This window comes from Elaeis guineensis, chromosome 7, assembly GCF_000442705.2.
Source record: "Elaeis guineensis isolate ETL-2024a chromosome 7, EG11, whole genome shotgun sequence".
Classification (NCBI taxonomy): Eukaryota; Viridiplantae; Streptophyta; class Magnoliopsida; order Arecales; family Arecaceae; genus Elaeis; species Elaeis guineensis.
Genome location: NC_025999.2, coordinates 74912371 through 74926605, shown reverse-complemented (window position 1 = coordinate 74926605; position 14235 = coordinate 74912371). Strand labels below are relative to the sequence as shown.

Below are 14235 nucleotides of genomic sequence, written 5' to 3'. Positions count from 1 at the left end.
GAGTCTTATTGTTTCATGGTCCTGATGAGAATAGCTACCTGTTGCTTCTTCTCTGAAGATCCTTACTATCCTACTGTTTGTCGATGGCTGAAGCTTCTCTTCTTTGTTTGCCGAAGCATCTCTCTTCCTCATTCATTGGAGCTTCTCTCTCAAAACTTTTCACAAGTTTTTTACCATTGGCTAGTTTTTGATAGTTGTGGAAACTAGGCTACTTCTACAATACTTATTGTATCCTCTAGGATGATTCATTTCACATGCGACCTTCATCATCTAGTTTTCTCAAGATTAGCTTTGATATCCTATTAGCAAAGGGTACACATGGTGGTGCTGGATTTTTCATCCAAAATCAGCATCAACATTGGAAGCCACAGATGGTTTTCATCTTTATGGTTGGTCAATAGTTTTAGTAGAGCTTAGGATAGCTTGAAAAGGATTGATCATACTATTTCAGTTCTCAAAGCTTCTAATATTATTTTAGAGAGATATTCTAAAACAATATTATTTTGATTTGAAGATCATGGATTGCTCACAATGATATCCATCTCATCTAAAGGATTTGAAGCACTTGGTCTCTAAGTTGAAATATTTTAAAGCAACACTCAGCTATAAAGAGACAAATAATGATGTTGATTGGTAGTTACTTACACGATGGATCATACCGACTTTGTGATTATATATGGGTTTTGGTCCCTTTATCAATTAAAAAAAAGAAAAAGAAAAACTGAATAAGTCTTGGTAAATGGTGAGGGGGAGGCGAGCCAGACAACGGTCAGTGTCCGAAGCTCTCCTGTTTTTAGAGCCCCGTTTTTGGGTCCCGCGTGCAATTACTTCGGCTGGCCCCAAAAAAAAAAAAAAGCGCCGCCATTCTCCGTGCCGGTTCATGCGTCAGCCACCCCCGTACCCCAAGCTCCAAATTCAAATTCATTTGATAGTTTCTCATTTATTTCCCAATTTAGTCCCTCGATTTCAAATCTTCATACAAACCACAACCTGTTCCCATTCTCCTTGACCAGTCGACGATGGCCTCCAACTCATTGCGGAAGAAATAATTGTCCAACCCACGGATACATCCCACCTGCCACTAAAATTCGTGTCCACAAGCCCCCTTGTCTGTTCGGAAAAGAATCCACGGTAGTGAACTTCCACACGACTCGTAAAAGCCACGCGGCAGCATTCATACCATGGTGATACAACTTAATGGTCGAGCGGACCCTTTTTAACCTACCAACGGGAATCTTTTCTCTGATTCATTTTTTCTCTCTCCCACTAGATCTTTGCCCAAAAACCCTGGCAGCTCGTCGTCTCTTCTCTCCCTAAACCTCTATCCACGGGAGACGGGAAAAACATTTTTCCCCTGGTCTCCGACGGGTTAGGGTACAAAGTCTCTTTCTCCCGCTCTTCCGCTCTTCCGCTCTTCATCTCTTCTGCCGATGCCTTATTTCTCTGACGGATTGAGATAACAGGTGATGGTGTTGGTTTTGTTCTTCTGAGCGTCTGATTTGTGTAGTTGGATTGTTTTTTGTCATGATTTCTGCTTGCATTTCATGAATGGTTTAATAAGGTCTGGTTATGATTTTGTTCTCTGTTTCTAGGGTTTCCACTAAGTTTTGTTTTTCAAACAGTACTTTGGAATGATCTTTAGTAGTGATTCGAATTTGTAAAGTTCTACAGTTTTACTTGCAATTTGTATATATTGGTGTGATTGAAGTAGGGTAAATTGTTTTATATTCATATTTTTTTCAATTGATTTTTCCCTTACAATTTTTTGTGGGATTTTAGGAATGCTGTACAAAGTTTATTGATGATACTAATGTGAATCAGCAAGGCCTGTCCCAACCTCTTGAACGTAAATTCATGGATGAAATCCGTTTTCCACAACAATCGAGGAATAGGAAAAGCTAGATGGGACAGGGCTTGAAGGGAAGGGATTGATGGTGAATACCAATCTTATCTGTTATTCAACACAGAAAGATCGGAACATGTCATCGAACAAAGCTCAAACAGACACTTATCGGTCAAAAGTGTTGCTTCTTGTTAATCATGAGCAAGTTGTAGCATCAGTTAGTAGAGTAGGAATGCACTTTCAAAAGACAGAGGTAAGGTTCACAGGAAGGCTGACAATGTGGTGCAGGTTAGTATCTTGCCAATAATAAGATGTATAAGATTGATGGAGGGAAGATGGACTAGATGAGGTAGGCATGTGTAAGTATGTAGGTGAAAGAGATTAGATACAAGAGCAGATTTGTTGATGAAGATTACAAGAGCCCTCTGTAGGAGGGGAACTTATTTATATTGATGTCTTTGAAGGACTTGGAAATATCTGGGTGGAGATGCAAAATAGTCCCACATCCTGTTATTACTAATGATATACTATGAGGTGCCAAGCCACAACAAGTTGAGTTAAGCTGTGCCGGCTGGAGGCTAGATGAACTTTCCTGAACAAGTTCACCCCAAATCAGCTTCAGGCATGAATCACAGAATAACCAGTTCATTATCTATTTTCGGAGATGTTAAGATGAAGTAATGTTGAGGAGATAGAAGAATTTCCTGAAAGCAAATGTAAAACTGTCCTCAATTTTATTATCTACCACCCTTCCTAACTTTTGCTTCATCTCTGCCCAAACCCCTAAAGCTCCTGCATTTCCTTCCCATATTCCACACTCTATAGCTGCTTATGGAAATATAGTGTTATAACCCTCATCAAATCAATGACTACATGGTTCTGTATCATAAGACTGCTTTATACCGAAATTGGGCATGATCAACAGGATTAGGACCACTTTGCACTTTTTATAGGTTGTCACTAGGTTGTAGAACATTCTGAAGCTTGGTTGAGTCATATCATTATATTGCCTAATAAATTACATGTATGTGTTTATTCTTTTTTATTTATGGTTGCTTGGTCTTCGTAAATCTGATTTACAATGTGCTAGCCATTTTGTTGTTTGCTATAGGTCATGACTGATATGTTGCATGGCACTGGTTTTTTGAACACTTGAAAGGGTCAGGCTTGGTGAATCCCAATACACGTTTCCCATTTGTTTACACTTTTCTCTAGGTCGCTTCATATGTATAAAATTGCTGAAGGATAGCTTAGAGTTTTGAATCTAATATTTTTTCTATTTAATTTGGGTGGTTTTATGTGCTCTGATTCCCACCTGTTTCAAATAATTTTTAACCAATTTTTATTTTGCTTATGGGTTTCATGATTTTATATCTTAATAATAAAGGGCTTTTTTGGGCACTTTCTTTTCCTAATGATATCAATTTTGCTTGCGTTATTATTACGATAAGCATTATCGTCATTCAGCCATCACCCTTTGTACCCTTTTTCTAGATAGTGCTATATTTCCTCTGTTTATAGGAGATATGTAGAATGTTCATTTGAAACTTGACTTTAACTAATTGTAATCCCATTAAATTGAGCTTGTTTTGTGGACATGGTGTAACCTACCAAAGTTTGAGAACAGTTTAGAACCATATTTTATCAGTGTGTCAGGTTTCTAGAAATGGTGTTGGAGCTAAGGTAGGTAGAACAATTCAATGGTTTCTATAGTTTATGTTCATTCTTGTAGGGAAAGATGCTTTAACAATCCTGATACTTGGTGAAGTTTTGGACAAAGTGGGAGGAAAATTAAAGTTTGGGATTGGGAGTGCTTATTTGTTGAAGGGCTTGGTTATGTTACAATCCTAATAGAAAGTTCATTACCAAATTTAGTGAAGATAAGGGCAATAACAGCAACAAAAATTTGAGTATCCACATTGGCATTTCTATGTGTATGTTGGGGGCACTATAATAAACTATGTTACTGGAATATCATATCGAACGAGTTATCTTGTGACAACAATAAGGTTAATATTTTATGAGACAACTTCAAGGATAAATATGTTTCAGGGGTCTGTTTATTGATTAATAAAATCGTGGCCAAGATCGATTTTGCTGAAATGAGTAATATATATGTTGGTAGACTGTAAACCTGTATCATAAGGACACAAGTCCATGAAGTTAAAATGTTGCGCTGGTTGAAAATATTGTGGTGGTAATTCAAGTGGCAATTGTTTGGTCCTGTGCCATGAAGACCACAAGAAAACTTCAAAAAAGATATGCTCATTTTTTTTGCACGCATGGTAAATGATGAGTGAAAAAAACTTGGGATTACATGAGTGGAACTTGCAAAGAAGGATATCAAAGGCTTTGCTGTCTGTGTTATCAATATTGGGAGTTAGCATAGAAGTCATAAGGTATCTGATATAGGTGCAGTAAGGCTCACCGCATGTATTTTTATGCAATACTTGAGATCAAAATACTTTGGCATCCTGCTATGGTAATTATGGAGTTATAATAAGTGTTAAGTTGCAAATTGCATTATTGATATTCTCAGTCAGCAGTGTTCTTCTAGCACTGGCTTTCTTTTTAATACACTATTAGGGCCTGCAAGTTTGGTGGCATGTGAGCAAGAACTGAATGCAAAGCTAAAGGAGAATGTGGCTTCATGTTCATGGTTTAGAGGGATCTTGCAAGATCTTGGAATTTAATTCTGTTTAATTCACCAAAAATTGTATTTTATTCCTGTAGTTTCTGATTATAAAAGTATAATGCCTTCAAACTCAGCGGAAACAATAATTTTTGCTGTCCACTTACATGTATCAATTTGTGTATATTACTCATGCAAGGGTTTTGCTGAGGTCATCTTCAATTATTTATCTGTTGACTGAACTAGATATAGCCAACAAATAAAAAGAAATAAGAGAGAAAGAGAAGGAGACAAAATTTCAGGAACAAAATGCAGTTCTTTTTGTAGCTTTTTCTTGGGATATTGCTTAGTTCTGGTGGAGAGGTAGGTTACTCATTCATTTCCAAATGTAAACTTCCAATCTTAAGTACCAGAGAAACCTAGTCTGCAACTTGTTTCAAATAGCTATACTTGGCAGGTAGATTTTTACACATCCTGGTGCCTCTATCATGTACGTCACGAGATGTAGACTTAAACCTAGTGGTTCCAGATGTGTCCAATCCTTAGAATCCTGTTACATGTTATCGATGGGTTGTTTTTATGGTTTTGGTTGTCAAGAATATAGCTCTTTTGCTTTGCAAGTTTAATTGTAGTACAGTAGGCATCTAATGTACTCTCTTTCTCATGTGAAAGAAAATTTCAGTTGCAATAGATTATTATTTCTGTTAATAATGTTCTTCATGTTCTGTCTGTATGTCCACATAGCAAGCTCAGAAATTTTACCTGTGGCTCTTGCTTGTGTTGTTTGCTGCAAATAATTTATGACATGTTATTTTATATTTACTCTTTTTGATATGTTTAAGCTAGGCATGTAATCTGAAGGCTGCAGCAAGTCTGAACTTTAATTGTTGTCAGCATTTTCCTCTCTTTTTGTCTACAGATGGAGTATTAGCTTCAGGTGAGGAATTTGGCACATTTGTAAGTGAAGATGTTTGCGGTTGTGGCATCTTTCACCATCATCATCCATCTGCTAAGGCAGGACAGATATTAAGTTTGTAGACTCAGTTATTTTTATTGATTGAACGATGCAAACAAGAAAAAAAGTTCTTGCAAGAAATGCTTCCAGAGATCATGCTAATACTAGATCTTGTAGACAACCAAAAAAGGTGACCGTGATTGGTGACAAGAAAGTTACAGAGCTTATAACATCATCTACAAAAAAACAAAAATCTGGTAATTTTTTCCCATCTGTATCCCATTACACTTTTTGGTATAATGTTGTTAAAAATATAAATATAGCCTGGTTATAAATAAAACCTGGTTTGATATATCTGTGGTTAAACTATCACTTCAAAACTCGTGGATCTTTCATCTTTTTCCATGTGAGCTTCCAGATTATCGTACACACAGTGAGGTAAGAGATTGATTTAATATTCTTTTCTTCCTGTTATTTCAAGATATATGTTTACCTTAGTATTCATAGTTTAATTTACCAGAGCATACACTTTTTTCTTGGAAGGCCAGTTGTATTGTAGTACTAGCCATGATCCTGCAATTTTCTTTTCTCCTAAAGTATTTTACCAAATCTGACATCTACAAAAGTATTTTTCTTTGTTTGTTCGAAACTATTATTGGAGTTTAATTGCAATTTTTTTGTTCATAATGGTGACATTAATCAACTTGTTTTTTTTTCCTCCAGATGAAATTCTGTCAAGGAAAAATAGATATGCACAGGTGGGAAGGAAGTTGCGTTCTGTCTGTGATGTCGCACAAGATGAGAATCAGGGCATCCCAGTTGCAGATGCAATTTCCCTTTGCCATAAGGTAGTGGTCTTCATTTTTGTTGTCATGCTTTGCACCTATACTCTTGCTGTATGAAAATCCTTGTATCTTGTATTGCAAATTTCTTTGCTTTAAATTTTTGCATTATAATAATTAAGTTTAGGTAGAGGAGACCTTATTTTTCATTTGAGAAGCTGCTTTTTATGGGTGTTGTAGTTTGTAATACAGGTTTCGTCATATTTATTAATTAAATATTCTTTTATGCATATGCAAAACTCCTAAACTTTTTTTATTTAGTCAAGCAATATGATGTTTTTCTAGACGGTTCTTCCTATAATTACTCCATTAAACTCCAATGTAGTATTATAGATCATGTTGGCATGTTTATCTATTATTTGGATATTCTTCTTCTAACCACATTTAATTGGAGTTCTTGGGTGTGTTTAAGAAATCATCAAAGGTGGAAGTGATGTACAATATTATGCTAGTGGATCAAAATATCTTCTCTTTGTTCACCAACTACCTGGTTACTCATAATTGGCTGTTGCCTTATGTGAACGATATTTGGACGTTAGGTCTATCCTTGCATTGCATTTTTAGAATGAACCTTAAATTTTCCTGTCTACACTATGGTGGTCAATGATGCCAATCATGCAATTTAAGTAGTTGCATTTATAGTGAAGCGTATTTTTTGTCCTAGATCCACACAATTTTTTATGTTTTGTTAATGTTACTTTAACCTAGCAAAGCATCATCATAATTGTCCCAGTGTGCTCTGCTTTTTTTTTTTTTTTTTTTGCTCACAGGCCTAATTCTGAGATTTTGATTATGATTACATAAGAAAACACCTATTGGAGATATGTAAAATGCAAGTTGATACTGGACAAGTGTTTTCATTGCAATTGTTTCATTTGGTTTATATGTGTGGATTAATGGATTCATTTATCTTGATAACTTTGTGTTATTATTTTACTTGGTTTATGTTTGTAGATTAGTGTGTTTGTTTATCTTCATTATGTTTTTTATGTCCATTTAATGCTAAATTCGTCACTGATTTTTCATGTTTAAGCTGTGCTTTGGTCAATATTTGCTTTAGTAGTTAAGCCTAACAATTGAATTCTCTAACTTTAATTTTCATCACTGACTTTAATGCTATAGCAGCAATCTGAAGATAATGCTGCAGAACATGCGGTGGATACCATATTTTCCCCTTCCTTCCATCATCATAAAGACATTTGTGGTGGCATAACTGATAAAGGTATGTAGTTTGTAATTTCAGTGGATTAAAAAATTGAAGTTCTTCCCAATTGATGATAGCATTCTTTTTCCTTCTTTTTTTTGGGGGGGAGGGAGTTGGGGCTTGTACCTGTAAAAGTTTTTCCCCCAAATTTAATTCAATTTGTACTAGCAATTCAATGATGACATAGTTCAATCAAATACCTGTTTTGTGTCCCTTCCTTTAGCAACTTATACTCTGAAATATGGATATATTTAGACTCATTCAGATTTTGTTGGCTGCTGGTAGTTTTGATGTCAATAGACTTGATAACTATGGTGAATGTCACCTTTATGGTTACATGATACTTAAATCCATGAAACAATTTGGGTCATACACTATTTTATAGCATGGTGCTGTTTATGTTGACCAAATTCCTAATCAGGTTCACAGAAAAAGGTTCAAATCTGAATTCAGTTAAAAATTACAAAATGGTCTAATGTGTATTAGCTAATCATTTGCTTGGATAAGGTATCTAGACAGGCTTTGCTAATATTAAGTAATAAAATAAATCGAGTGTCCTTTTCTCTTCTCTAGTTTTGTATTCCTTGGAGTATATTTTGTGAAATGCTTCTTTAAAATTTTTGACTGTTTAAAACCATGTTGTCCTTTTTACTCATTTAGAGGTCTGAAATCTATGATGATAATCCTCTGTCTCTCTTTTTGATATCTGATTTAGCAATCTTTTCTTTATCCAAGATTAAGAGTATATTCTGAAATCTTTTCTTTATCCTCTACGATATGCCTATTATGTCAACCTTCTTGATACTTCTTTGTTAACAATTTTCTTTCCTTTAGTGAGGAACAGCAAATAGCACACACTGTGCCCATGGTAACTGGCACAGCATGAAATTTACTTTTAATACCTTGAATTTAACCAATAGAACTTGTATATATTTATTTAGTTAGCCATGGCGTTATGGGTGCTTTTCCATTGAGTTGTATACACAGTATAATTGCTTGGTTATGTTCTCTAAAGTAGTTTATCATGAATAATAATAATGTTGACCAGAAAAATTATTACTTGTTAGAGATTGTTAGATGGTAGATTCATGTTATGGATATTAGAAGATAAAATCCTGATGACTCCATCTTGAGATTGGTCTACAGTGGTGATTTAATCGCTATATTAATTATATCATAGTCATTTTGGTACCTTTTCAATTTTTCATGCAAATAAGAGCTTTTCAAGATCATAGCATAATGCTGATAGTTTGTACAAGCTCCTCAGTCCCTCTTGGATAGAAATCTCCTACCATATGCACAGTATCTGCACAAGTTCCTCTTTTGTTTCACTCTCTTTCCATTCACTTGTGCAAGTTTCAATTTCTTTACAGTACATTTTACTCTCCTGAGTTATCTTGCCATCTGTTGGAAATTATAATTCTTTCTGTACTTTCTCTATATCTTGAAGAATTTTTACCTTTATTCACTTCATCTTTATGCCATGCATATGTCAGTAGCTGTGCTGCATGGATGTACTAATATTTATGCTAATATATTTGAAAGTATTCTCAACATTGGAGGTTGTGGTCAACTTAATTTTATGACATAGTAGTCACTGGGATCATACAAGTGTCTTCTTCATTTGCTTGCTATTACACTTTTTTGGCGTGGAGTTGCTCAAGATTTTCATTTATATGTTTACTTTATTGGTCAATGGAATCTTGTTGGAGTTTTTTTTTAAACTCCTTTTTAGTTGGACATTGAAACCAAAACTAGGGGCTGATCGGTCATTTCTGGAAACCTTTAATTTTTTGTCCATGGTGAAATAACCAGAGCACATAACAGTTATTGAACAGCATAGCATTTTTCAAGGTTCAGTTTTGGTTTTGGTAGTTTTGGTAGTTTTGGTCAAAAAATTCAGAATAAAATTTAAAAATAAGAAAATTTGTGAGTGAAAAAAATAAAGTTATTTTAAATCATTTTATCATATTATGAGTTATTTAGGTTATAATTTGTGTTGTTTTGGTACTTCTGGGCTGAAACTAATCTGGATTCACATCATTCTACCAATCTGTTAATGATCACATAACCTAATTGCTAAAGATATTTGAAGGGCTATACTTTAAAAATAACACTAGAAAAGGTCTTCCTGTAATCTAATAGATCTTTCTTGCTTTTATATATTTATATAATAATTTATTTAAAAAATTAAATAGTGTAAATTTTGTTACCTCTTGAAATCTCTACTGTTTTCAGTGTTGATCCATATCAATCTGATAGAATTTTTGGCCAGTTCCTCCTTTTAATTGCCTGTAGGGAGAAGAGTTGCAAGAGATCGTGGTGGGAGAGGGATGAATGGTGTCCATCCCATATCCCAGCAGCAAACTTTCGAAGGAGACAAATAGAAAGCATTGAGGTGACATCAATTGTTCCTCTTGTCTTCTGAGATTCCGGTCACAAAAGTCTCCTTTCAGCCTCAAAATAGCAATATAAGCCTGTTTCAAAATAGTTAATATAGGTCAGTTTTTGCCATAATCACCAAAACTGACTGAAACTGAAAATTTGGGTTGGTCTTGGATCGCTCCAGGACAAAAACGGTTCATTTTGTTCAAAATTTTAATCTTTGCTACTTTTAATCATCAAGATGCAGAAGTGAGAAAGGAAGTAGGTCAGTAGTAAGGATTGGAACTTTATTATGTAGGTATCGTATATAACAAAGGTGTTTCATGCAGTTTTTGGTATGACTGTACATTTACATTCTGGTCTTTTCTTTCCTGCGTATGTCTTGTGATAAGGTAATCTTAGAGTATTTACATTATGTGTTCTTTAGCTTCTAGCTAATTTTTCCTTTGACCACAAGCCTGACTTTTATCTCGTACTAGGTATTGTGGCCAGGGGTTTGTAATAAGTCTGTTCTCTTTTTTGCAGCTGATGTTATGGACTTGTTCAAGAGCAAGGATGAAGCAAACCATCATGATGTTGAGGTTGAAGAATCAAAGGCTGACACCTATTGTGGTCCACTAGAAAATCAGCAGAAACATATCGAGAAGAGAACAGAAGTTATGTCAGCATGTGCATATGATGATAAAGCTGATTTGACAAATCATTTGCATACTCTTCATATGGAATCAAATCATGCAAGCTCATCATGCGATGATGAATATAATGTTCTGGGGAACCTCTCTTCCGAAGTTTCAGCCATATATCTTGCAATGCAGAACTCTAAGTTGGAGTGTATTGATGAACAAAGTCATAATTCAATGTCAACAGAAGGTTGTGTGGAGCCTGATGAGGGTGATGAGTTTGATGATTTTGATCCATACTTATTCATCAAGGATCTGCCTGATTTGTCAGCTGTAGTTCCAAGATTTCGGCCCATGCTCTTGCCAAAGCAAACAAGGAGTTGCCCTTCAATTACCCTTGTACTGGATTTGGATGGTACCATATATTAACTTCCTCTGATTTTTACTTTGATAAGCAAGTGGCTTTTTCTGGTCTAATATTGACTTTAGAATCGTATCTGATGCTTAATGTGCTTTATTGTCTAAAGTGTTTACCTTTTCTAAGACATTCTCGAAAGTATTTTTCTTGGGTTAATATAACTCATTTGAACGTTACTGTCTCGCTAGCCTCCTATTATCCTATATATATATAAGTTATTTATGCACAATTGCTGTTTGAGTACTCTGTAGATGCTCCAATAGTGCAGCAAAACTCTTTTATGTCTTTAAACAAGATAAAGTTGCTGACTGGGAGTTAACGCCCTAGTTAAAATTAGACATCATAATTATTTTTATTCTTTTAACTGTTAGCTTTATGTAATCTTGACTATTTTGTTCATTGTAAGGCCACTTGTATGTTTTTACAGTCAAGCTGATGCTTATATAATTTAACAAGTATTTTACTTATCAATTCTGACTGTGCAAAAAGTGAGGAAGACTTTCCAGACAGTTTACAATCATTCATTATGCTTCTATGCATTGTCGAAATCTTATTATCTGAGTCAAATATGCATTTTTGCTTGTTAATCTCATTGGTACATATCTAAACTAGCAGAATGGAGAAAAGGAATTTGTGTAGCTGACCCCAACTAGCTTGGGATTAAGGCTTAATTGAGTTGAATTGAGTTTAATCTCATTGGCACATTACCCAGGGCACAACTTGATATCATACTTGGTAAGTTCCATTTAATCAACTAGAACCAGGTGCATGAACCAATATTTTTGTTTGCATCATCTATGCAAGTCATGTTTGATTTAGACAGATAACACGATTTCCCTACCAAACATGATTCCATGCCAACTTTCATAAATTTCTTACGGTCACCTGATAGTGATCAATGTTTGCAGAATATTCTGTGGTCTTCAACACTTAACCTGTGATTGTCGTGTGCTAGCCACTGCAGCGTCTTTTTCAGACCTATACTCGAGTTTGAAGCAAATTTTGAGAATGTCTGCTCTGTATCTGACTACTAGTGGGCCTAAACTCCATATCTCATAGTTGGACATTCGTCTTTCAATATATTGTGATTTGGCTTTATCTGCGTGTTTCTATCATGTGTAAGATGTCTGTCTTTTGCTGTTTGATTCCCATTGTTATATGCTTATTAATGTATTATGTTTTCTTGGCAGAGACTTTAGTGCATTCCAGCCTTGAACCATGTGAAGATGCAGATTTTACATTTCCAGTTAATTTCAATTTTAAAGAACATACAATTTATGTACGGTGTCGTCCTCATCTTAAGGACTTCTTGGAGAGGGTTGCTAGCCTATTTGAGACGATTATATTCACAGCCAGTCAGAGTATATATGCTGAACAGCTCCTCAATGTACTTGATCCAAAAAGGAAGTTATTCCGCCACCGTGTTTATCGCGAGTCTTGTGTTTTTGTGGAGGGTAATTATTTGAAGGATCTGTCAGTTCTTGGCCGTGATTTGGCACATGTCATCATCATCGACAATTCACCTCAGGTAGTTCTTTTAATCCGCTGTGGGTAATCACAGGGTAAAAGTGTAGTATAAAATAGGAACTATTGATCAGGGCTCTTGGTTAACTATTGCTCCAGCTTTTGAGTCATTGAGAACTCCTGGATTGGTTAAAGTCAAATTATAAAAAGAAAAGTTAACTTGTCAACTATTTATCTCAAATATTCATATGTAAGAATTGCAAATGCTGATTGTTTTCCTATAGCACTTCATGGTTGGTATTTCTACTTTAAGTGTATAACTCAATGTTTTTCCCTAGTGTTGGCTTCAAAGTTTGCCATTTCAGTATCGGATCCCGTACCGGTACCATCTTATTACAGTATCGGTACAGTAAGTTTTGGTGTATCGAGTGTTGATAAGGTAATAGTATGGTATAGTATGTCTCATATGGTACGGTACCGATTTGTACGGCAAATCTTGGACTTATTTCATGATATTTTTTAGCTATGAAGCATGTGACCCTACTTATTGCGATAAAGACACCTTTGCAGTTATTTAGGAAAGCCAAGTTTAGTTATATACCTCATTGTGGTCATTGAGATCAAAGAATCGCCATATGAAGGGCCAATGTGATTATTTATCTGTCAGTGCTCTGTTCTACAATACTATGTAGTACTGTTCTTTGTTGTGTGTGAGAGGGGATGTTGATGTTATCTTTTTTAATTTTGTCAGGCATTTGGATTTCAAATTGACAATGGTATTCCTATTGAAAGCTGGTTTGATGACCGTAATGATCGAGAACTGCTTTCGTTACTCCCCTTCTTGGAGAGTTTGGTTGGGGTTGAAGATGTCCGTCCACTGATAGCCAAGAAGTTCAATCTTCGTGAAAAGGTAGCATCTGCAGCTTGTCTGTCTTTTGACTTCAGAAGGTGAGGGATCACATTCTTCAATAGAAAGTATGTAGGGGATCGAGTACCTCAAACATTAGAGTCTAGGTGGCTAAAAGGCCTTCTGATACCTATCGGAATTTGTCTTTTCCCCTTTAGCCTGTTATTTTACCTCTCCCTGTACCATTTCTTCTGTTGTAATTTGTGTTGTGCGGAAGGGGGATGCTTTGTAAACAACAAACTAAATTTATCCAATAGGAAAATGCTGTCAAATTTTGCATTTGGTGATTAATAAACTCCAATTACTTTGGAAAATGTTGTTTTCATTTCATTTCTTTCTTTCTTTTTTTTTTTTCTTAGCTGTTTCTGTATGTCTTGGTGTTGCTTCTTATTGGGGGTGTAATTCTGCTTTCCAAAACTATGGAACTAGGTGTATGGCGGTAAAGTTCACTTGGAAAATGTAAGTACTTCCATGCCTGGTTGTGATTCTAATCATGTTTCTAGAATTTAGAATTGCAGAAGGTTCTGGATATAACCCATTATACAGTTCTAGGTTTGCGGATGATGCAAATCAGGTGAACGTTTTCATTTCATGCTTGAGAGGGTACATCATGGGTTCAAAGACCTCATTCTACTGCCAATCATACAATTTGTTGGGGACTGCTCTTGTAATCTTATTTGGTTATTGAAATGCTAATAGTTGTCTTAGGATTTTTTTTTAGATTTTTTTTGAGTATATATCTTTCTAAATATTTAAATTTTTTTAAATATTTTTAAAATTGATATATATATATATATATATATATATATATATATATATTATATATTATATTATATTATTTATAAAATATTTATTTTATATGTTTATCTTTTTTTTATTTTTTTATATATATACTTACATCATCTAATGTCGTTAAAAAATTTAATAGTTTAAAATTTAAAAGATTAAAATATTTTTATAAATAG

The 14235-nt window shown here is 34.8% G+C and overlaps 1 protein-coding gene across 2 annotated transcripts; it reads left to right on the top strand.

Annotated features, from left to right (window-relative positions):
- Positions 1-1223: 1223 nt before the first annotated feature.
- Positions 1224-13584, top strand: LOC105048910 (uncharacterized). Of its 2 annotated transcripts, none has more exons than XM_010928393.4 (7): positions 1224-1463; positions 5395-5687; positions 6154-6278; positions 7395-7494; positions 10387-10896; positions 12090-12427; positions 13115-13584. In XM_010928393.4, exons 2-7 carry the CDS (start codon positions 5540-5542, stop codon positions 13313-13315), a joined length of 1422 nt encoding a protein of 473 aa, XP_010926695.1. In that variant the 5' UTR covers positions 1224-1463; positions 5395-5539; the 3' UTR covers positions 13316-13584. The 2 variants fall into 2 exon arrangements, with proteins under 2 accessions (XP_010926695.1, XP_010926696.1); XM_010928394.4 differs by having other exon boundaries at positions 1226-1463; positions 7398-7494.
- Positions 13585-14235: the final 651 nt, after the last annotated feature.